Source organism: Onychomys torridus, chromosome 7 (assembly GCF_903995425.1).
Source record: "Onychomys torridus chromosome 7, mOncTor1.1, whole genome shotgun sequence".
Lineage (NCBI taxonomy): Eukaryota > Metazoa > Chordata > Mammalia > Rodentia > Cricetidae > Onychomys > Onychomys torridus.
Genome location: NC_050449.1, coordinates 3,905,540 through 3,928,831, shown reverse-complemented (window position 1 = coordinate 3,928,831; position 23,292 = coordinate 3,905,540). Strand labels below are relative to the sequence as shown.

At 38.7% G+C, this 23,292-nt stretch overlaps 1 protein-coding gene across 3 annotated transcripts; it reads right to left on the bottom strand.

The window, feature by feature from the left end:
* Nucleotides 1-306: 306 nt before the first annotated feature.
* Dcun1d5 (defective in cullin neddylation 1 domain containing 5) lies at nt 307-22,923 on the bottom strand. 3 transcript variants are annotated; one of them, XM_036194099.1, is made up of 9 exons: nt 22,579-22,923; nt 20,803-20,894; nt 15,558-15,628; nt 15,115-15,206; nt 3,918-4,026; nt 3,736-3,840; nt 1,972-2,074; nt 1,122-1,274; nt 307-587 (listed from the first exon to the last, which is right to left on the bottom strand). In XM_036194099.1, exons 1-9 carry the CDS (start codon nt 22,662-22,664, stop codon nt 532-534), a joined length of 867 nt encoding a protein of 288 aa, XP_036049992.1. In that variant the 5' UTR covers nt 22,665-22,923; the 3' UTR covers nt 307-531. The 3 variants fall into 3 exon arrangements, with proteins under 3 accessions (XP_036049992.1, XP_036049996.1, XP_036049995.1); XM_036194103.1 differs by lacking the exon at nt 1,122-1,274; XM_036194102.1 differs by lacking the exon at nt 307-587 and having other exon boundaries at nt 1,207-2,074.
* Between the last annotated feature and the right edge of the window lie 369 nt (nt 22,924-23,292).

The following is a 23,292-nucleotide window of genomic DNA, read 5'->3' as shown; positions in this document are numbered from 1 at the left end:
CAACTTGGACATAATCTTTCCAACCCTACGCTCTTTAGAGAAGGCTTGCACATAAAACAGCTTTTATGGAAACCCACACTATTAGCTGCTATCAGAAAACAGTATCCCTCAGGACTGTGCTTTCCAATTATGCAAAGAGGAACATAAGCAGCCACACCATTGACAGGCTACACTTCCAAATATTTAGATTGTTGAAAGCCTTTAAAGTTCTACAAACTCGTGGTGATTTTAGAGCTTCAAAAGTTAAAGAAATAAAATTTACCAAAATAAGTACCACTGACACCCAATGGACATCTTCACTTTAAGGCCTTTGTCACAAATCTGAATCTTTATTGTTCTGAAATAAATGTTAAAAACATAACTTGAAACAAAAATGTCAATATTCAGTCTCAGAAGACGTGTGGCTCAGTGCCCATCACATGTAACAACAAAACTTCCTTTAAAAAAAGGAAAAGTACTATGAGAAGTCCTTCGTGAGTGAAAATGCACCTGTCTGTCCTCCCTTCTGCATCTTCTTCACAACAGTTCTTGCTATGATGTTTGGCGGATTTTTTGCCACTCAACAAATTCATCAAGAAGAACAGGCCCTAGAAAGAAGAAGTAAGTTTTGTTATAATTCAGTGAACTCATCCCTCTAAAAGGCTCTGAGGTGGCAAGGGCCCACCTGACCTGTCCTTCATCTACTGCTTTCTGTTTGTGTTTTTTCCCCCAGGGTTATTTCCTTCTCAAGTAGTGTTTCATGAACTCCCCTGTAACTGAAACAAAACTAACCTTTTCCCACAGCACTGGCATTTAAATAAACACTCAGAAAACATGTTTCTCCTATATCAAGAAGTATGAGCACTTGTTAAGGGGGAGTGGCCACATAAGACTGACTTTACTCTAAAAATAAAACAGAGTAAAAAGAACAGCATAAAGCAAATGCCTACTACCTAGCTAACCACTATTCTAAAAAATAAATTTTAGAATGTAGAGGTTCCAAATGTTTACCAACAGAAGCCAAGTGGGCAATTTAAATGAGATTTCAGTATTTGTGATGTATGGAATTCAGTATTTCAAAATGTATGGAAAGTATGACCACGAAGATATATGCTTTTCTTGTTTTTCTCAAAACATAAAACCTCTGGGTGTTCTTTTCTCTCTTGCTTTTAGCAGACCATACAAAAACAGCCGGGCAGGCAAAGCAGTAAATGGCAATGTTGGAATACTGTGTGGACTGCCAAACTGGAGAGCAAGTTCAACACAAGCCACTACTTGGTTCCAACCTCTGAAACCTACAAAGGAATACAGGTGCAATGTGTCAGATTTTCGGATAGTTCAAATAAATTTACAAGTTTATTTTTATAACAAACCTCTCAGTTTTAAATGTTGGCTCAACACACACAGATATACACATCTGCAGCTCTTGGGCTGTTAGCCTACTGTAGAAAACGATTATTTCTTTAAACAAGAATTAAACTCTATGCGATCCTATAGGGAAAGAATACTATGCAGGCTGTCTCTTTGGTACCTTGTTTCTTTTGTGTCACAGTGTTTTACTGTCATTTTTGTTATAAAGCAAAGCACCATTCCACGGACACTGAGACACTATAGTACTCCAAATGATGGTAGAGACTTAAAGTTTAAGAGTTCTACAGAATTAACTGGGCTTATTTGTTGTGCCTTTGTCCTTTTAAATGCATGAGTGAAATTTTTCTTCCACTGAAAAGGCAAGTACAAAGTAAAATTTTAGCTTCTAGGTTGAGAAATGATCATTTAGCTGTAATGTCTAGTCACTGAAGAATCAGCGTTTTTATTCACTAGCATTGATTTTATAACATTGCTGAATCTAGACTCAGCCTCCCCCAAATCCTGATTAAATAACTAGTTATGGTTACACTAGTTCAAACTTTCGGTTAAAGTCTCAGAATACATTAACTCGTTTAACATTTTTAGGAATTTTATTTTCATAGGAATGCATGATATACTTACAAGCACCATCTTCATCGTAGTTACTAAGATCGGCATGAACTGTTCTGCTGAATTCTAATACATTGTACCACTGATCTTTGTTCATAACACGATACTTTGATTGCTGTGGAAAATGATATAAAAATTTGGACTACAGAACCAACATTCTTATTGGGGCTTGATTTTAGTGACTCTATCCATTTATTTGGCCTTTTCTAAAATATTTCTTCCTTTCTTAATTACTTGCTGTTCTGGTAATTAGTTATCATGTATTTTCTTTTCTGAAAGGCAGCAAGACTGAGATTTACGTATGTGTACACACCCATGTGGCTCTCAGCTAGAACCTATCCACACATAGTTGATCTGTGTGGTTTCCACTATACAGAACTTGTGTGTATAAGCTACATTTTGAAGAAGCCATCTAGAGCAGTAGTAGGAACAATATGAGCTTGGATCCAAATTGCAATGTGGACACTCAGTTAAGTGCTCTTGGGAAAGCTACTTCTGTGGCAGAGAGCTTGGTGGGCAGGTACTCAGGGTTCCATCTCCAGCAGTACAATTAGGTATGGTGACACACACCTGTGATTCCCACTTGGGCAGCAAAGGCAGGATGATCTTGAGTTCAAGGATGGCCTGGGCTATCTAGCAAGACTCTGTCAATGTCCCTTCAAAACACAAACCAGGGCTGGAGAGATGGCTCAGCCATTAAAGGCTAGGCTCACAACCAAAAACACAAACCATCTCCCTCCCAAACACCACCAGCACCACCAACAAAAATAAAAACCCAATTGTAAGCTAACCCCATTATCCATTTCCTCAGCTGCTAATGATAATTGATAAAGCTTGCTTGAACATATCTCATTCTTTTCAGAGCCCCACAGAAATTAATATTTTTGTATTTAGCTGAATGTATTTTTGATCAACTAAGAGGAGGAAGATATGTATCATTATCAAAAATAACAACTTCACTGGCCAAAAAATTTATCAATGTACAAAACTCATTTACCCAGGCTTTAAATAAAATTGCTCTGGAAAAGTTATCCTGACAAGTAAACAGCATGATGCTATTTCCAATAGAAAACGCAGCTCTATTTAAGAAATGGTTAGAAATATGCCCTCAGAGGTTTAAAAGTAAACAAAATCAGACAAAACAATTAGGGAAAAGCAAGCATCTTAGAGCTAGCTGGAGCTCACAGGTACGGTACAACTCTTTTATTCTATAATCAGCACATGCTGCACAGTCAGCAGTGTAGTGGATGACTGTTACAGCCATGCTCATATCTGTGGATGTAAAATATTAACACATCATTTCTTAATATTGAGTCCAATTAGAAAAGAAAAGGTTTATTAGTAAAGTAAGTTCTACCTAAGACTAGGGGGATGGGGAGTGGGAATAGGGTAGAAATTGGTTTAGAAGCTTGAGATTTATGTACTAGCATCAATTTTCTCTCACCAAAACCTCAAGAAATTAAGTTTATAAAAAATGCCTATGCTAAAATATTTTTTCCTGAGGCTCCTTCTAGGTAGAATGAAAATCCCTTAAAATTGTTTTAATGTGGTATAAGAGATGGTATCCAAAGTGTGACAAATGCAAAGCATGTATTACACTCCAGTTCCCAAGTATCTTATGTACAGAGTATATAAACAACACAAATTTACGTCTAAAGCTGACAATAAATATACACATTTGAGCAGATATCTTAAATTACTTATGTAGAATTTTTAAAGTACAGAATTTGTCCTTTAAAAATGTATTTTCAAACACTTAAAAATGCCTATACATACCTCCAGGTACTGGTAAAATACTGAAAAGAGTGGCCACGTTCTCCCAAGCAGCAGTGCTAACATAGACTTAGCAGTATCAATATCAAGGCTTCTCTGATCTTTATCCTACAATATTAGTGAAAAAACGTAAGTATGCCCATAAAATGAAAACACTTAGGACAGTAAGGGGAAGCTGTACCTACCCTTGCAAAATCAAAGGCGTATCTGTAGATATTCTTAAACGATGAGATGTCATTCAGCTGGGAGCGCAGAAAATCAAATCTGCTCTGTAACTTTTCTGTGCAGTCACACCTTAAAGACAGAGGACATTGCAATAACTCCTTCAAGAAAAATAAACATCTCAATCAAAACTTCCAAGCAAATCACAAAAATGTCTTGGTGTGAGGGGAGAATGCCTGTCTAGTGGGCTCCAGACCCCATTTTCCATCCGAGTACTGCCTCTTCTCCAAGGGCTGAGCAAATGATAATCAGGTTGCTGCCACATTTCTTTAAAAAGTTTTTAGACGTTGGCTTGGTAAAAAAGATCAGCCACGAGTAGTCTTAAAAGTTTAGGATACCAGAGAGGAAATTAATATATTAACTGACATAATCACAAATCCAGATCCCCATAGTTCTGGTCAACAAAGTTGAGTCCAATTATCAAAGCACCCAACTGAAGGTGCACATGCAGAGCTACAAACAAGTTGCCTCTATTATTTCTAAAGATGAAGACAGTAAGCAGAAACACTTCAATCAATGAAATGAAAGTCTTGCTGGTTTTCTGATGCTGTTAAGGTCCACTACCAGGTTTTCTGGTCAATTCCAAGCACTCCAGGTGTTTTCATTTACCATTCTCAAAGTCACAGCTATACTTCAGCATACTTATTTCCTCTATTGGAAAGGATGAACTCAAACTTGCCATCTATGTGAGACCACCTGACTTCCCTTGATTAAACAGGGTATATCATCTACTGTAACCACAGTATTCCATTCAAACTGAATTTCAGAATCCACAATGTGACACAGACACTTGGTCTTCTAAAATTTAAATCAAGATTTTTCATTATCTCAAGTCAGCAATGTGAGGGGTCTATGTGATATGGGTCACTCTATTAAATTAAATCTTTAGAATCTATAAAAAGCCATCTTTGTTACCTGCTTGACACACTGATAAGACATTTTAAAAAACACTCCTTGCTAGCTTTGATAGCAACCTTATAGCATCAGAAAACGAACTGAGGATTATTTAGGAACTATTCTGCGAATACTTATTAAATACTGCAATTAGCATTTGTCCAAACTAGATAAAAGATAGACTTGTAACTACTTAACATTCAAATTTTGGCCATTCAAATTTTCTGTTTCTTTGTAACCTATTTTTACTATTTTAAATTTTTCTGATAATTCTATTACTTGCATAAAACCTGATTCAAGAGGACATTATAAGGATGGGAGATGAGAATATGCATTATATACATGTATGACATTGTCAAAGAACAATTTTTTTTTTTGTTTTGTTTTGTTTGTTTTTTGAGACAGGGGTTCTCTGTAGCTTTGATGCCTGTCCTGGACTAGCTCTGTAGACCAGGCTGGCCTCAAATTCACAGAGATCCACCTGCCTTTGCCTCCTGAGTACTGGGATTACAGGTGTGCACCACTATCGCCCAGCCTCAAAAAACAATTTTAAGTAATAAAAAAATCTGATGTTGATTAAAATTATGTATGATATTTTTAACCTATACTAGTATCATTTTTTTTTAACTTTGAGTTGTTTTCTTGCCCAATATTGCCAGAATTTAAGTCATTCTGTATATCATTTGAGACTGCTGATTTCCTTTTTTGTGCAATTTCCTTCTATGTGACCACAAATTTTGTTAAGAATTTATTGCTTCTATTACACAATTCTGAGTGATAATTTTTGAAAGATGTGTTTCAGGAGTGTTAGGGATAAACTTCCTAAAACAGGTTTAAGAGAGAATAAGAAAAGACCTGAAGAAAATGAATACAAAGTCTTTCAATGGGTTTGGGCCTGAGTGGCTACAGGAGGGGCAGTAACCCAAACGGGATGAGAGAACAGTGGGTCCTGAAACTTTCATACGAAAAATGTACTACCAATTTCAGCAATATTCAGGAGTGGATGCCAATGGGGACTGAGAGCATAATATGGCCAGCTTTGGCAAGCATTAACATAAGCCTAGGAACTGCAGCCATGCGGTTGGATTCTCCAGAAGGTAATGTATGGTAACTGCTTTCTCAAGTATGTTTGAGAACGTGTCACCCAGACACCTTGGAGATTAAGGATAACCCTGAAGGTCACTGACCTCCATTTATTAACAGTAGCATGCCAGCTAAGCATTTTCATTTTCACAATCCTATTCAAGCTGTAGTAGTACCTACTTCTCAGGAGTGGCTCTGTGCAACGTTTTTTGGCCTCCTGAAATTCATTTAGACCCCTTTGAAGATACCTTAAAATTTGTGAGCCTGAATGTAGCCATTATGAGACCATTAGTTCTGTTCCTTGTGAGATGCCTGTTTTTTCTTTATGGTTCTTAGTTCTTTTGCAGAGCTGCCAGCTTAAGTCATGCTAGGATCAAGAAAAATGGGCCTCAACGGTTCATATTCCTGGAGTTGTGTCCATGCCAGTGGATGCCCACACGCTACAGAAGAGAATTTGACATCGCCGTTGCATTTGTTGCTGTTATAACAGTGACGACCACTGCTACTACTGTTTCTGGGATTATCATTTCATAATTGGTTACTACAGCTAGCACAGTGGAGACCCTGGCAGCAAAAGTAGCTACCACAGTTAATCTTTCCTTCTATTGGGCATGACAAATTTAGATCAATAGTTATATCCATCTCGATTGGCTTTGAAAGTTATAAATATACAAACTCAAGTTCCACTTGCTTTTGGGATACCATCTTACAAGGACTCCAATTTGCAGTAAGGCTCATTAAGGAAGGGAATGGCTCAGTTGCCTTTAGCCTACGGGCTATGGGTGGGTTAGGACTTCTGTTGGTCTTTTCTGTGTCGAACACACAGATTACAAGCCCAGCGCCACTTTGAGATCTTTGGCAACAGTTAACTCTGCAGCTCCCACAAGATTGAGCTTGTATGATAATGAGATTTCAGAGATGGGTAATGCCTGGGGGGCGCTCACCAACTTAAAACAGAGGGCCTGTGTGGCTCGGACAGGTGTCTCCATGATGGGTAAGGTGACCTGCTGACGTCCCACAAACCTAAGTCAGAAGCTCATTTTTTAGTAAAAAGGGGGGAACCTGTAGGGCCCTGGCCCCCGTTTTGGCTAAGTGTTGCCTTGCTTGCTGACCTTGACCTTGATATCCTCCCTATGCTAATTCCCTGCAGGGTTCCACCCTCCTGAATGCTTAAGGGAAGTTCCTTGTCTGTATATCCTGCATATTGGGCGTTAACAGCTTAGATGCAAGATTGTAAAACATTGGAAGAGAACTTCTGCCCTCTGGGGTTCTCCCACTGTGCTGTAAACCTGTATTTAAGACCTCCCCCCTCCTTCAATAAATGGCATTTGGCATTCAAAAAAAAAAAAAAAAAGGAAAGGTGGTACATATACACAATGGAGTACTACTCAGCAGAGAAAACAATGACAGCATGAAATTTGTAGGCAAATGGATGGAATGTGGAAATATCATCCTGAGTGAGGTAACCCAAACCCAGAAGGACAAACATGGTATGTAGGTATGTGCTCACTCGTAAGTGGATTCTAGATATAAAGCAAAGAACAATCAGACTGCAACCCACAGAACCAAGGAGGCTACATAACTGGGGGGACCCTAGGATGACTGTGGTTTATAATAAGTTTTGGTTTTACTCAATTACTGGGCAAGCTTCAATGAAACATTTCACTATTAGGATAAGAATTTATACTGTATCAAGCTGATAATAGAAAAATAAATTAATAAAAAATGGAAAAAATGTACTACCAATTTCAGCAACATTGAGGAGTGCATTTCTCTTTCTCTCTGCTGCTAAGTATAACACACATGGATCATATAAAATGCAAGACGATTCTGAATGAAGGCAGGTGTGGTGGCACACACATATGTAATCCATTATCTGAGAAGCTGAGGCAGGAGGATTCTAAGTTCAAGGCCAGTCTAGGCGTATTGTAGCAAGATCTTAAATTCTGAAAGAGAAAGCCTTCAAAGAATGACGTATAGTGGGAAGCCCCATTCAGGTTTTTTTTTTTTTTTTTGCCTCAGATATCCTTGAGGCTACAGATAACAGCAAGTTGAATGTGGTGGCAAATGCCTATTAATCTCAGCTCTGTGGAGACAGAGGAAAAAACAGAATCACTGGGGCTAGGAAAGACAGATGACAGTTCAGTGAATACAGTGCTTGTCACATAAGCTTGAGGACAAAAGTGCCAAATATTGAGCTCCATTTTCAACTGAGGGATCCTGCCTTAGAGTGGAGAGTAACTGAAGATGACATATAGGCTTTCACACAGATAAGCACACACATGTATGTGCAACTGCTCACATGTGCCCACACATATATACATACCACACATACAGAGAGACAGGAGAAAAGGAAAAGAAACCCAAATACTACTGGTCTAAAAAAGACAACAATGACTCCTAATGACATTCTGCTATACTCATAGATCAGTGCCCAGAGACTCATAATCAGACATGTGACACATAGGGAGAGACCTTGAAACACACAACTCTAAATTGGATGTCTCCATTAGATCCCACTCCTCAGAGCTCAAGGAATACCACAGAAGAGGAGGCAGAAAGAGGATATAAGAGCCAGAAGGGACGGAGGACACCAGGAGAACAAGGCCCTCTAAAACAACTGAGCAGAGCTCGTATGAACTCACAGAGCCTGAAGCAGCATGAACAGGGCCTGCATGGGTCTGCACCAGATTTTTGTTTTCTCTTATTATATTCTACTTTGTTAAAAAAACTAAACAATTTTCTCTGTGGGAAAAAAAGATGGGGGATTACAGCTTAGTGATCCAAAGCTTGCCTAGCAATGCCCCAGGTTCAAGAAGACTAAGAAAGGAGTAGCCTGTGAAGACAGAAGGCTCTAACTGTGAACACTATTTCAGTATCAACAAATACAGCGGTCCAGCTCCTGGCAATGGCAGTGGAGACTGAACTAGTATCCTAACATGTCCATGTTCAGCAGAACACAGTGAGAATGATCCCTCAAATCCTACAGTATCACAGGAGCTACACAAGAAAGTGGACTTGTTCTCACTCTAGGGAGTAATAAGCAGCAAAGCTTCCTCTGCTCAGGGATGCTGTCAAGTTTACTTGATGATGAGTTAAGGTCTTCACCATTACTCAGTAGTAACAAGGACACAACCCCAATTGGGTCAGTGACAATGTGAGGAACAGTAACAAGGCACTCCTACCAGTTCTTGACAATGTGTCAGGATGCTGGGCTGGGCCTAAACTCTTACTCCTGATCAGGAATAACACAACACATTCCCCCATTGAGTGTAGAATGGAAGCTTTAATTTCTCCCTATACCTGCCAATACACAGCAGATCCTCGCCTACTGGAGTGGTGGTACAATACACTAATTATAAAACAAAAGGATTATTGAGTAAGAAACAGGGTCCATGGCATAATAGCCAGATTGTCCAAGTTTCAAAAGAAAGATCTCTTAACAAGACAAGAAGGCAGATTTCAAAAGGAATGTTTTAAAGCAGCTATCATACATGCTTCAAAGGTTATTGTTAACTTACTAAAACAAATAACAGAAAACACTACAAAAAAGGAAAGAAATCTATGAAAAGAAATGTAAGGTGTAATGAACAAAGTGAAAATGTTTGGACTACAAAATATGTCCTCACATTTCCATAACATAACATGTGTTCTAAACAGACCAATTAGAAGGTATATATAGCCTGGGTTCAAAACCAAAGAAATAACAACAACAACAACAACAACAACAACAAAGCACAGTACAACTAGATAGATACACTGTTTTGAACAAAGTTCAAAAACCAATACAAGTATGCTTCAAAAGCAAAAGACCGGTGCTGGGGGTGGGGTGTAAAGGGTGAATATGATTATGAAAATATCATAGTGAAACCCATTATTTTATATGATAAATTTAGAAAATTTAAAAATGACAAAATAAAAGATTTGAAAATGACCTGTCACAGAAAACAGCCAAAAGAAAGCAATAGTGACTGTATTTGTATCAACTAATGAAACCTCAAAGCAAAGAAAATGATCAGAACAGAGAGGATAATTGTATAATGTTAAAATGTCAACCAATCAAGACATAGCAATCCTAAACTATCCAATATGTACCAAAGAACAAAGCTGCAAAATACATGATGAAGAAAAAATGACAAGGCTTTGCACTGTGTGTGTTAATTGTATAGTACCTAGAGCTGTATGTACAACAAAAAAGCCCAGGCAATCGAGTGCCCATTTAATGAGTTTGTCATCAGTCCCTATCTGGGAGTAATTTAATGTGATTCCTGCTCTACTCAGGTCTTAAAACATGTCATGTTATTAATATGCATGATAGGTTATTAGTCAGATCTTAGAGGACCAGGAATATGATATAGGTGTCCTCGCAATAGAGGCTAACTAGACACCAGATGTATAAATCCTGACACAGTGATCCCTCTCATCATTTCTGGCCTTGGATTATTTTCTGTAATTTATAGTTGAGTTACAGTATGCCTTTTCAAAATAAGTCCTAGTGTCCATAATGGTCTAATGTAGATCTTAAGCAGAGAAAGAAGATAAAAATCACGAAATGGGTTTCCCCCTTATTTATTTTTATATGTGTATGGGTATTTCATGTCCTTGTATGCCTGTGTTCGTATATGCCAAGAGTCTGAAGAGGTCAGAGTTACAGACTGTTGTGAGCCACCACCCACTGTTGTGGGTGCTGAGAACTGAATCCAGGTCCTCTAAAAGAATAGCCAGCTCTTAACTGCTGAGCCACTTCTCTAGCCCCTATTTATCTTTATTAAGGTGAGGATGGAGCCAAAAGCTGTGTATTTATTACCAATATTATAAGCATATGAACAGAACTAGCAAAACCAGTAACTACATTCAGGCAAGTATCAACACTATATAATTCCCACATAAACTCAGCAGTTCAGATGGTGGTTTGAATGAGCACAGAATGGGCTTCAATTTCAACATAAGGATTTGGGCAAAAAATACTTCAAGAAAGTCTTTTAAACAAGAAGAAAGTTTATTTATGTAGATCTAAGTGAGGCTCTCTTCCTAATGTGTGAATCCCAATGAGTATGCTGTGGCATGCTGACATATAACAGACTTTCTCTGCAGCACCAACTAGATAAATACTGTCTACCTCTCAATTGTCAGACTGACTGGGAAGAACAGAGAGGAATGTTAATGGCAATCAGAAGTTGGCCTCAACTCCAAATGAGTGAGAGTTGCACACCACACTCATTACACCACTGCATTTACACCATTCTCAGCCTACAAAAACCAAACAAACAAAAAACAAGCAAATGTTCCCTATTCCTCCCTTTCTTAAGATTAAATCATCCAGGCGTGATGGCACATGCCTTTAATCCCAGCACTTGGGAGGCAGAGGCAGGCAGATTTGTTTGAGTTCAAGGCCAAGCCTGGTCTACAAAGCAAGTTCCAGGACAGCAAGGGAAACCCTGTTTTGAAGAACAGAACACAAAAGAAGAATCAAACAAGCCCTTTCCCCTTTAATCTTCAAAGTCCAAGTCTCAAGATGAAGTCCAGAAAATGTGCACCACGGCCCTTTCTGAAAGAAAATGTGCCACTACAACGTTGTACCACTACTACAACTCTTACAGTCACTGTTATGACCACTGTCACCTTTAGGTGGCTGGCACTGTTACTGTTAGTTACTACCACTGCTTTTCACTATAATGAGCGAGTACAACTCCTTCCAAAGTCTTTAACCAGTTTTCTCCACCAGCATGATATGTAACCTGTATGCCAACACCAAACTTCTAGCTTGCAGATGTGGGAGAAGTTCTCCACCCAGTTTAACATGCTAGAGGAAAAACTTACAAGTATCTTTAGAACTATGATCTTTAGATTGAGAAAAATAAAAGTCTGCCCACACCACAATGGGAACTGTGGGGTAAAGTAAAGTACAGCACATCTCAACAAGGTCAGGTTCAGCTTCCATCAATTCTCAGACCCTAAAACACCAAGAACACTCACTTAAAACACTACTGCAAAATTCTTGTGTGATTCCTAAGCCCAAAAAGCTGATTATTTTCCAACATTTCGAAAACATGGTTTTAAATTTCCTCATGTCAGATAAAGTACCAACTAATGTAACAATATTATTTCCCATAGCTGGCAATGTTACAGACCTTATGACTCTAACAATTAGATACCGCCCCCCCCCCCCCCCCCCCAGCTGAGGACCGAACCCAGGGGCTTGCGCTTGCTAGGCAAGCACTCTACCACTGAGCTAAATCCCCAACCCAGATTACCTCTTTCAAACCCTATGAAACATAAAAATAGCCAATCTATGTTCAATTATTTCATACAAATGGAAAGTCATTTGCAGACATCTATAAGGACAACCTCAAGACAAATGTTTTTTTTTTTTAAAAAAAAAGGATTCCAAAAATTGTGAATCATTACACAAAATAGATAATTGTGATTATTTTAGTTCAATATTCTTGACCTGCATGTATGTTGTAACTAGTGGATTGTTCTTTAGTGGCACTCTACTCAAGATTTCTATGAATTAAAAAAGTAAGTTGAAACCATTCAATTGACAATTAACTTGATGATTTGAAGACCATGAAATTCTTAGGTTAAATTCTAAGACAACATCACAGGAAAGAGACTAAAATGTTTTATATTATGTTAAACCAAATACATTAACATCTATCCATTTTTATACTAAGGTACATTAGTTGCATCTCAGATCTTAAATTTCAAGTAACAAACTATCTCCTCACTACAAGTTTATCATAAGACTAAAGAGGCAATAAACTTGGCCAATTGGGGAAGAAACCATGTACTCTGCATGGCAGTCAGAATCACTGAGAAGGGAAACAGCCTTTCTCCAGGGAAATTTAAGACTATGTTATTCTATCAGAAGGTCAAGGGGATAATACCTGAGACACACTTCTGGTGTTGTTTGAATAGTCTGTGAGCTTTCTGTAGGAGAATGACAACAGAAACAAACCATGCTCATGGGTTAATCGAATCCTATGCTTGTACTTAAAATTATTTTTATCATTAATAAGCCATATTAGACCTGGTAATATTAATAAGCCAGACGAAGCTTCACAAAAATGAGTTTATATTTTTTATATAATTCTATTTCTACATAATCATTTTATTAAAAACTAAACGGTTAGAAATAGTCTAAAGAATCATACAATTATGGCATGACAGAATTCACTCTTCCCTGAAAAATACTATAAAATTAAGTAATGGTTTCTATTTTATTAAAAAAACTATCCATACATGAAGGGGGGGGGGAGATAGCAAGAAACTTAAATTCTAGATCCCAATTCTGCCACAAGAAACTATGGTAACTTTGCCAAATTTTCTTAACTGTTTTGCATCTCATACTCCTTACTTATAAATTAAATGAGAAAACTTGTTTAAAGCTCTATTCTAGAAATTATTATTGGGTTCATCTGAGAAAAGGTTTTTTACTCAAGGAATGAATATGTGAATGTGTGTATATCTATGTCTGTCTGTCTGTCTCTACCTACTACTGCATACTGAATGTTCATACCACCACCACCACCCCACACACACCTATGCTCCATTTTCCAACAAATCTCTTTATCACAGTTACACAGTGACAGGACATTGTGGTGGTATTGTGTTCCCCCAAATACTGTGTGCCCTCATAAATTTATGGGTCAGAGAACAGACAGCCACTAGATACAGAGCCAAAAATGGTGGCTAGAAAATGGGTCAGAGCAAGCCATAGCAGAAGCTGGGCGGTGGTGCACACCTTTAATCCCAGCACTTGGGAGGCAGAGCTAGGTGGATCTCTGTGTGTTCAAGGATACAGTCAGCATGGAGACACTTTAATCCCAGGGAGTGATGGTAGAAAGAGAAAGATATATAAGGCGTGAAGACCAGAAACTAGCAGCATTTGGCTGGTTAAGCATTCAGGCTTTCAAGCAGCAGTTCAGCTGACAGCCATTGGGATAAGGACACAGAAGCTTGCGGTCTAAGGAAACAAGATCAGCTGAGGAACTGGTGAGATGAGGAAGCTGTGGCCTGTTCTGTCTCTCTGATCTTCCAGTATTCACCCCAATAACTGGCCTCAGGTTTGATTTTATTAATAAGACTCTGTAAGGTTCATGCTACAGGACATATTCCTGTGTACACATGTATACACACACACACACACACACACACGAACATTATGTTTAAAAGGCGCACAAAAAAGACATTAAAAAATAGTTTGAAAAGAGAAGCAAACAATAGATATTGAAAATTCAAATATATAACTGTCAGTGCCTTGTAAGCAAATAAGACATCCTCTCTTAAGAACTGAGGGATAGATAAATAAGAATTAAGAACAATTTACATGCACTGCTAAAACCATAGTCAATACAGAAAACTCTAGGGCTAACAACGCACAGTGTCTGCCTTTAAAAATTTCACTGGGATTAGGGATGTGGCTCTGTGGTAGAGCACTGGGTTAGCATGTGCAAAGTCCTGGGTTCAATCCCAAGCGATGGAAAACAAAAGAACAATAAAGTAATGTTCTAAAATATGAAGATATTTTAGAATGTTGAGTAACATTCTGATGGAACATTTTGAACATGACTTAACAGACAATTACCACACCATTCTTAATTGAATTGAAATTAAAACTTTACTCTGGAAAGGCAAAGTGAATTATCTGAATAATGCAGTAATTCTGAAATTTATGAAAATATTCCAGGTGACATCTCCATCTAAACATACATTACTAAAGACAACTAGAGACTACACAGCAGCCAGAGAACATTTCTACTTTGGTTCTTTGTGAGAGTTATTAGGAGGAAACAGCTCATTAAAACACCCAGTAACTTTCTAAACTTATTACAAAGGGGACTGAGGAAGTCCAAGGATTAAGAACTATCCAATGATGAAATTCTCAGAGTGGAATTTTGTTACTCAAATAAACCTATGAACAACTACTAACTCTTTGACCATTTCTAATTTACCCGTCCAATGACTCAACATGTTTCAATTAGCCTGAGTTTTTCTTTAATGTATGAAAATTATTCATTTGTCAAAACCACAATCTAATTTTGCTAGTCCTAAAACTGATTTTGATCAAACCAATTAATTATTTTAAACTGAAATCTTACTCCTGAAAATGATGAAGCACAAAATATCAATGAGATCTTTAAATAGCCACCAAATTTGTTTTTTAGAAAATGTTCTTACTGTAATGAGGTCATTCCCTTTAACCATTCTTCCTTGGTAAAAAATCCCATGCTTTCAGCCTCCAATTTCCACGCTAAAACTAACATAATAATCTGTAAAAAGAACATAAAGGACAGGGAAAAGTCAGGGATGATCATGGCTGCATTCATCATGGAGAACATTCTTAAACAATTACTTCCGATCCTTGCTGTCAGACACTACAGCTTCTGGATTGTTAACTATGAAACATGCCAGGCTTGAGGCAGTGTTTAGGAATGTTGACTCCCACTCTATTACAAACTGCATTTGTATCAAGAGACAAGTTGACCAACTTAGGCTGATTTAGTGTGAATTTACAATATTAAACATAAAAAAACCTTCATATATTAAAGCCTCAATTTTTAGAAATTTATGAGAATGTTAAAATCCACTTATATTTCATTTTACTTAGAAATAAAACATACATTTTCAGGTTCAACACCAATGTCTTCACAAAATTTTTCCATTCCTTCTGGCCCTACAACTTCATCAGGACCTACAAAGACAAAAATAATTCATATATTTTATTACACCTTATTAGGAACATGAATTAAACTATTTATTACACTAAAGGAATCCATGAAAATATCCTAATACTTTTTACAACTAAGTGAATTTAAATTTTAGCATAGCTCTGAGAAGTATAAATATTTTAAATTTTTATTCCTTAAATACATTACACTATGGATTAAGGACTTTCTTCTTTTCTTTTTTAGGTCTCACTATGTAGCTCAGGCTGGCCTGGAATTCATAGACTTTTACCTGCTTCTAACTTTGTGTGCTGGGATTAAAGGTGTGAGCTATCACACCCTGTGACTTAAGGACATTTTTTAGAGGAGCCGTAAAGAAATAGTCCAGTATAAATCAGGAGTGTGCAAAAAGAACAAACCAAACCAACATGAACTTACTTATTAAATCTACTAAGAATTTATTCTGAATAAAATTTTTGACAGTGTTAAGGCTCTAAAGCATAGAGAGTTTGAATTATCTTTTTTGTTTCTTATTTTAAATTATATCACTAAAAGTCAATGCAATTCTTGAACTTTATTATCAGATTCCCAAAATAGAGTAACTGCTAATTCTTCTATACCTAGGAATGACCTAAAACAAATATTATGATTTGAAATATGATGTAAATTTATCACTACAAAATGTCTTGAAACAATGTTACATTATCCAAAAGAAGCTTCGATTTTCCTTATTGTAAAAAATCCTTGGAAATAAAAAACACCAGACACTACAATTAACCAGGCCAATATCTACACACCTACATGAACTTCTAGGTTGGAAAAGCATTCAATAGCTTCACATTGGATTTTATGCTTTCACTATTGGATGTATTTTTATGCACTTATCTACTACCAAAAATGAAAATCCCAGGACAAGAGTTAGAACTAGAAAAACAATTAGTTTTGTTTATATCCTCTATGAATAACTCCTATCTATTTCCTTCATCCCATTCTTCCTCAACCCCTAATAGTTCAGCCTTTCCTGTTCTTTTCTACATGTAGCACTGTCTCTACATGTACACAAATATACACATTATTGAGATTCTGAAAACAAAAGAGATCATGCAGTTTTCTTCTTGAGATTGTGTCCTCCTTGTATATTTTAACTTTCCTTTCTTCAATAATTAGAAAACACGCCATTTTTAGCTAATCAAGGTAACAAGTTTATAATCCCAGCACTTGGGAAGTAGAGGCAGGAAGATTAAGTGTTCAAAGCTAGCCTGGGGTACACAAACAAAACATAACAAAACCTGAATCGAAACAAAACAAAATAAAACCCTAAAGACTTAAGTCACGGACTAAACTAATTTTAGCAGGAATATTTCACATTACTATAATTAGGTTACAGATACAACACAAAGCCAATGTCTTACAATTTTTCTTAATTAAAAAATACAGCCCTCTACTACGTGATAAGCTGTTATCAGCAAACAAGTAGAAATCAAAGTAGGTACTATATAAAACATACATATGATCTTAGGTAGACAAGGTCTGTAGTGTTAAGTGACTTTCCCAAAGCAATGGGAATAATAGACCAAGTGTAAAGCAAGCCTATACCAAAGTTCACTCCCTGACTGTCAGCAATACTTTTAAACTATAGCCTTCTCATAAAACTACAACTGGGTAAGAGATGTGTAAGTGAACTCAGCTAATTCTTTCAAGCTCTTTGATTTCCACTCAATAAACAATCATGGAAATAATTTAGTTCACTTTATATTGCATATAAACTATGTAATTCTATCTTAATTTTTAATTCTTTGTGACAAATTAAAAAGTGCTATCTTTTCCCCATAGAGGGCTAGTATACAATGGCTTTCTATACACTAAGTTATACATCCATGAATTCAACAAATTGCTAACTAAAAATATCTTGAGATAGTCAGGCATGGTGGTACATGACTTTAGTCCCAACACTCGAGAGCCAGCCTGGTCTACAGAGTGAATTCCAGGACAGCCAGGGACACACAGAGAAACTCCATCCCCAAAAACCAACAACAAGAAGTCAATGTGGTCTACATAGCAAGTTCCAGGCCAGCCAGGGCTACATAGTAAGCCCTGTCTAAAAGAGAATAAAAAAAGTATCTGACCATCTGGAAGATAAAGAATCCTTCTGTACTGCACACATGCAGGGCTTTGGTCCTCTAACCACTACTCAAATTTTATATAGCACTTACAGAGAATAGTAAGTAACCTATACATGATCATAAGTCTCTAAGGGTAGGGTACATGGAAACACCACCCCATTTTATGTAAAAATATAAATGTTCTCAGCTATATGTTTAGGGCTTAATAAGATGCCACAATACATACTCAAACAAAACCCAAAACAAACAACGTGCTTAGTGACAGTACCTTCACAACGAACTATACAAGAGATCAATTAACACACATGCATACATTTGAAGATGCTCTAAGACTGTTAATAGTAATACTACCTAACATAATGAGTTCTGACATGTATCAGGTACTGTGCTAAGGCTTTTCCTGTATCATCCACTCTGAGTGGGCCTGGCTTGTCTTCACCCTGAAGGATATCCCCATTTGATAAGAAAGAATATGTACTGTTCACCAGCAAATGACTGATCCCCTTATCAAGGGAGCTTCCAACAAAATAGTTTCTGCAGACACTTCCTTAAGATCTGTCTAAAATCCTAGTACTTCCACATATTACTTGTATGAGCCTTCACAAGCTGTAATTTCCTCACTGTTTACTGTAAGTCTTCCTCACAAGAAGTCAGCCACATTTGAAGGCAGGGATCACATCCTGATTTTTTCATTATTATATTCTAAGCTCTATCGCAGAGTTGGACTCACAGAAAATGTTTAATAAATAATCATCAAGTGACTCACTAAATAACAGAAGATAACCTCAAGTGTACTTTATTAACTTTTTTTTTCAGTAGAAGTAAAAATGAGTTGTTATTTGCATAACTTTGTCTTGAGGGTCAGTCAACTATGGTTTGAATCCTGGCTCTTGGACTGTATCATCACTAATAAGTTAATCTAAGCCTCAGTTTTATTCATAAAACAAGGATAACATCTCTTACTTGACAGATAGGTATAAGGAAAATGATATACTTATCACAATCCCTGGAACAATGATAGCAATTATTATGTTGGCTGTTAAAAATGTCAGAGTAGGAAATTAAAAATATTTAATTCAAATCTTAGAATACCCAGGGAAGTTTCAATAAGAGCTTTTAAAAAAAAAAAGATACATACACACTATATAATCTTTATGGTGTCTAGTAACCTTTCTAAGTGAATAAAGATGAGGAGAACCTTCTGATTCTATATAATGTATATGTAAAACTGGCGTTTTTAATAATGGGTCAACATTTTAAATAGAGGCCAGTAAAAAAAATGAATTCTCTACATTTAATTTGGGTTAGTGGTTGTCTTGGGATACCAGTAATAGCATTTATTTCCCCTGATCTAGAAAGATTCTATTCTGCTCCTAAACAATTTTAAATCATACAATTGGGATCACTCTGCTGATCCTAATAGCAGTTGCTGCCCCTCTTCAAACTAGTCCGTTTTTTTTTTTTTTTTTTTTTGAGCTGGGGATGAACCCAGGACCTTGTGCTTGCTAGGCAAGCGCTCTACCACTGAACTAAATCCCCAACCTTTAGAGTTAACTTCAGAAGGTGAAACGCTACACTTTAGACCTTAACATAGCTAGTACAAATATAACGCAATAACTGCTACTAAGTATTTTTACTTTAAGAAAATATTTTGAGAATGATAATAAAACATGAAAAAAAATAAAGGTAGGAAAGAGAAAATTTTTTGTTTTGTTTTTTGGAGACAGGGTTTCTCTGTAGCTTTGGAGGCTGTCCTGGAACTCACTTTGTAGACCAGGCTGGTCTTGAATTCACAGAGATCCACCTGCCTCCGCCTCCTGAGTGCTGGGATTACAGACGTGCGCCACCACTGCCCGGTGAAAAATACCTTTATTATCAGGGAAAAACTGTCATATGTGCTCGTGAAATTATCAGTAAGTGGGAAACACATTTTTTGTTTCTTTTTGAAACAGGGTTTTGTGTGTGTGTGTGTGTGTGTGTGTAACAGCCTTGGCTGTCCTGGAACTCTCGTTGTAGATCAGGATGGCCTCCAACTCAGAGCTCCGCCTGCCTCTGAGTGCTGAGATTAAAAGCACATGTCACCAAGCATTCTTGCTAATGGGTTTGCTCACCCTGGATCTAGATCTTCTCATCAACCACTTGTCAGACTCAGCTCAGGTTAGTCTGCTCCTCCAAGGTTCTCCTGATAGTTTCAAGGGTGAGTTTTGTATCTTGTCAAAAATCACGTGTCTTCACAATTTACTACTTAACATACTATAATACTGTCATTGTTTTCTTATTGCTGTATTTGTTGTAAAAATTAAAATTAATGGGTAAATGTATTGTACATTATCTCTGAAGTTTAAATTGTTTACCACACCACCCCAAAAGCTTCAGAAAATGTTTCTAATTCAGAAAAAACAGAAACTGGTGACCAGAAAAATGTTTTGCATACTGTTTTCTAGAATACTGAATAGAAAATGCTTTATGAAGCTGGGCATGGTGGTACATGCCTTTAATCCCAGCAGAACAGGTGAATCTGAGCTCGAAAGCAGCTTGGTCTACTGAGTGAGTTCTAGACAGTCAGGCCTATAGAGAAACTTTGTCTCAAAAATCAAAACAAACAAATAAATGTTTTACTTACTTCTTTCCCAGAATACTTACCAATGCATTTAATGTGACTATTTCTATTTATACACAAACAGTACATGAGTTTTTTCTTTCCTACAGAATAAGAATTAAAGAAATACTAGTCTTGAAATGGCACTAAATTCTTAGACAACTGATAATCCCAGTACACAGTACTAAAACCTGAAAGGCCAGCAATAAATAATGTTTAAAGAATAAAACATAGCTTTTAGGCCGGGCGGTGGTGGCGTGTGCCTTTAATCCCAGCACTCGGGAGGCAGAGGCAGGCGGATTTCTGTGAGTTCGAGGCCAGCCTGGGCTACCAAGTGAGTTCTATGAAAGGCGCAAAGCTACACAGGGAAACCCTGTCTCGAAAAACAAAAACAAACAAAACAAAACAAAACAAAACAAAAAAACCCCACAGCTTTTAAATGTATATGACTGGTATCTTAATCCATGAATTTCATTACCTGCATACTCATAAAACCAAGCCAGGCACTTCTTTCTTGAAAAATCTTCCTCTCCACTAATCAGTCTGGCAGGAGGCTGGGATCTGCAAAAGCTTGGAAAACACACAAATGTCTAGGACTTACTAAGACTCAAGTCTTAATGAAAACTCAACAACTGCTTCCATGCCAATGAAACAAAGACATTTTAAAGTTAGCATTATGGGAGAAGGAGTTAGGCATTAACAATATGGACCTGTACTCTATGCATAAGAATCTATGACCAGACCAGGGCGGTGGTGCTACATGCCTTTAATCCCAGCACTCAGGAGGCAGAGGTAGGCAGAAATCTGTGAGCTCACGGTCAGCCTGGGCTATAGAGTGAGTTCTAGGAAAGGTTCCAAAGCTACACAGAGAAACCCTGTCTCAAAAAACAAACAAAAAAATTCTGACCAGATTTTATAAAGAAGTGCAGCCTTCAACCCAAGACTAGAAAATAAAGTATAAATCTCTTTACTCACGCCTCTGGGCTTGCTCTCTACCACTAAGCTATATACCTTATTGAATGCTGAAAAGCCTCATTGCAATTCTGCTACTGAGTTGTATGGAAATTCCTAGTTATAATTTAGGTTGGATCACCTGCAGTCTAACGATACTGCCCTTCAGCTGTTTTAACTAGCTTAGATATCTTAGATATGATTCTCAGAAACAGCTCATAAAGGTCAAGCAGAAAGATAACTATCAAAGAACATAAAGGAAATTGTATCACACTAATCATCCAAGAAATATTACTTAGGCTCTTGCTAAAACACACCAAGAGGGGGGAAAAACAACTGACTACAAAAAGGTGAGAATTAAACAAGTCACTTTCCCTTGTATTTCACGCAGTGTATTTCTCACGCCTTCTCTTCTTAAAGAGCTATTTCCTTTGTGTAGCACTGGCTCTCGTTTTAATGGTAGCATTTTAAGTTGTCACTTTAAGTGTCAAAATTAACACAAAGACAACTCAAACAACATGGGAGGGAGGAAGCCCACTTCTTAAAGCTAAAATGCAGTGACTTTCCGTAGCAATAACGCTTCTGTGATAACTGAATGATATGCCACAAAGGGAGCAAAGGGCTCTAGCTACAGTTCTGCTTTGTTTTCTTTTTTTCTAAGAGAACACAGAGCACAATAGCTTACAAATGTCTAAAATAAAAAGCCTGCAGAGCCTTTCCAACCCCGTGTAGGGACCTGGTACAGGTGGAGTGGGGGCATGCTGCCCTCAGAAGCAGAGGCGCTAGGGATTTAAAAGGCCTCCTGCTGAGGTGGTCCAGGTTAGGCCACTTCAAATGCTAACTCAGGAGACCAATTATAGCATAGGTTTCCTTTCTACCATTCCCAAGGCAGCTGTCAAAATTCTTCACGCTCTGCTCCTTCTTTCTTCACTCTGACATTTAATAATGTGTGGGCCAAGCCAATTCTTGATCTCGTGGGCCCCAGGGACGCTGTGAATTTCGGCCCTGCTCGTTTGGGAGGTACAAGGTAGGGGTAAAGAGCACGGTTTACGTGTGGTTGTGTTTCCTACCCTCTGGGCACGCAGACAACAATGTGGGGCGAATCTCAGAGCTCGTCCAAGTACGCCAGAGCACACGCACAGGCGGACACGAGGTCCGGTGCCGCGCGGAGCGGGACTCGGGGCTCCTCACCTACCGCCCCGCCGAGGAGAGGGCTCGCCCCTCTCGCCACAGCCGGCAGCCAGCCGCGGCGGCCTGTCCTGCACCGGAGGAAGAGGTCCTGCGGGGTGGGGGCAGGCGGTACCTGGAGATTTTACACTTTTTGAGGCCCGAGTCTTCTGCGACCGCCGATGCCACTCCGGGGGCTTTTCTTTTCTTCTTCACTGGCATCTTCCGCCTTCCCCGGCAAGGTGGACAGGGCGGCGGGGAGGAGGGTCGCGCTCCGCCGCAGCGCCGGCTCCCGCCTGCCAGGGACCGCAGCGGAGGCCCGAGGCGCGACCCCGCGGCGGCGGGCGCTGGGTCTCCTCCTCGGGAGTGGTCCGGGACAGCGCAGCGCTTCGCCCGGCGGCACCGCTGCTCGGGCTCTCCAGGGGCAGGGAACGCCGACAGCGCGGCACCTCCTGCAGTCTCGAAGAGCAGGCGGCTCAGCCTGACCCGGAAGCGGATGACTGTGGGCCGGAAGTGACGCAGCGAGGAGGCTCGCGGGGCGGGGGCGGCCCCCTGAGGGCTTTGCGGGCACCTCCGTGTCTCTAGGACTGGCGTCTCCGCAGGTGGAACCCGGTTTCCCCGAGTTTCTCGGGGTGATGTCCAGCGGGAAATCCCTTATGAAATCATGAACGCTCCGCGGCTGTCGAGCGAGGTAATCTGGTGAAAAACCACGCGCGAGTGTGCCCACTCCAGACGTGCAGCGTCTCCAGCCACTCGGAAGTTCACGGTGGGCCTGAGATCTACTTCTCACGCCTTCCGTCCGGCAGAGGCGAAACAACGCCAACATGTTTTACTTCTGGGGAATTCGCCT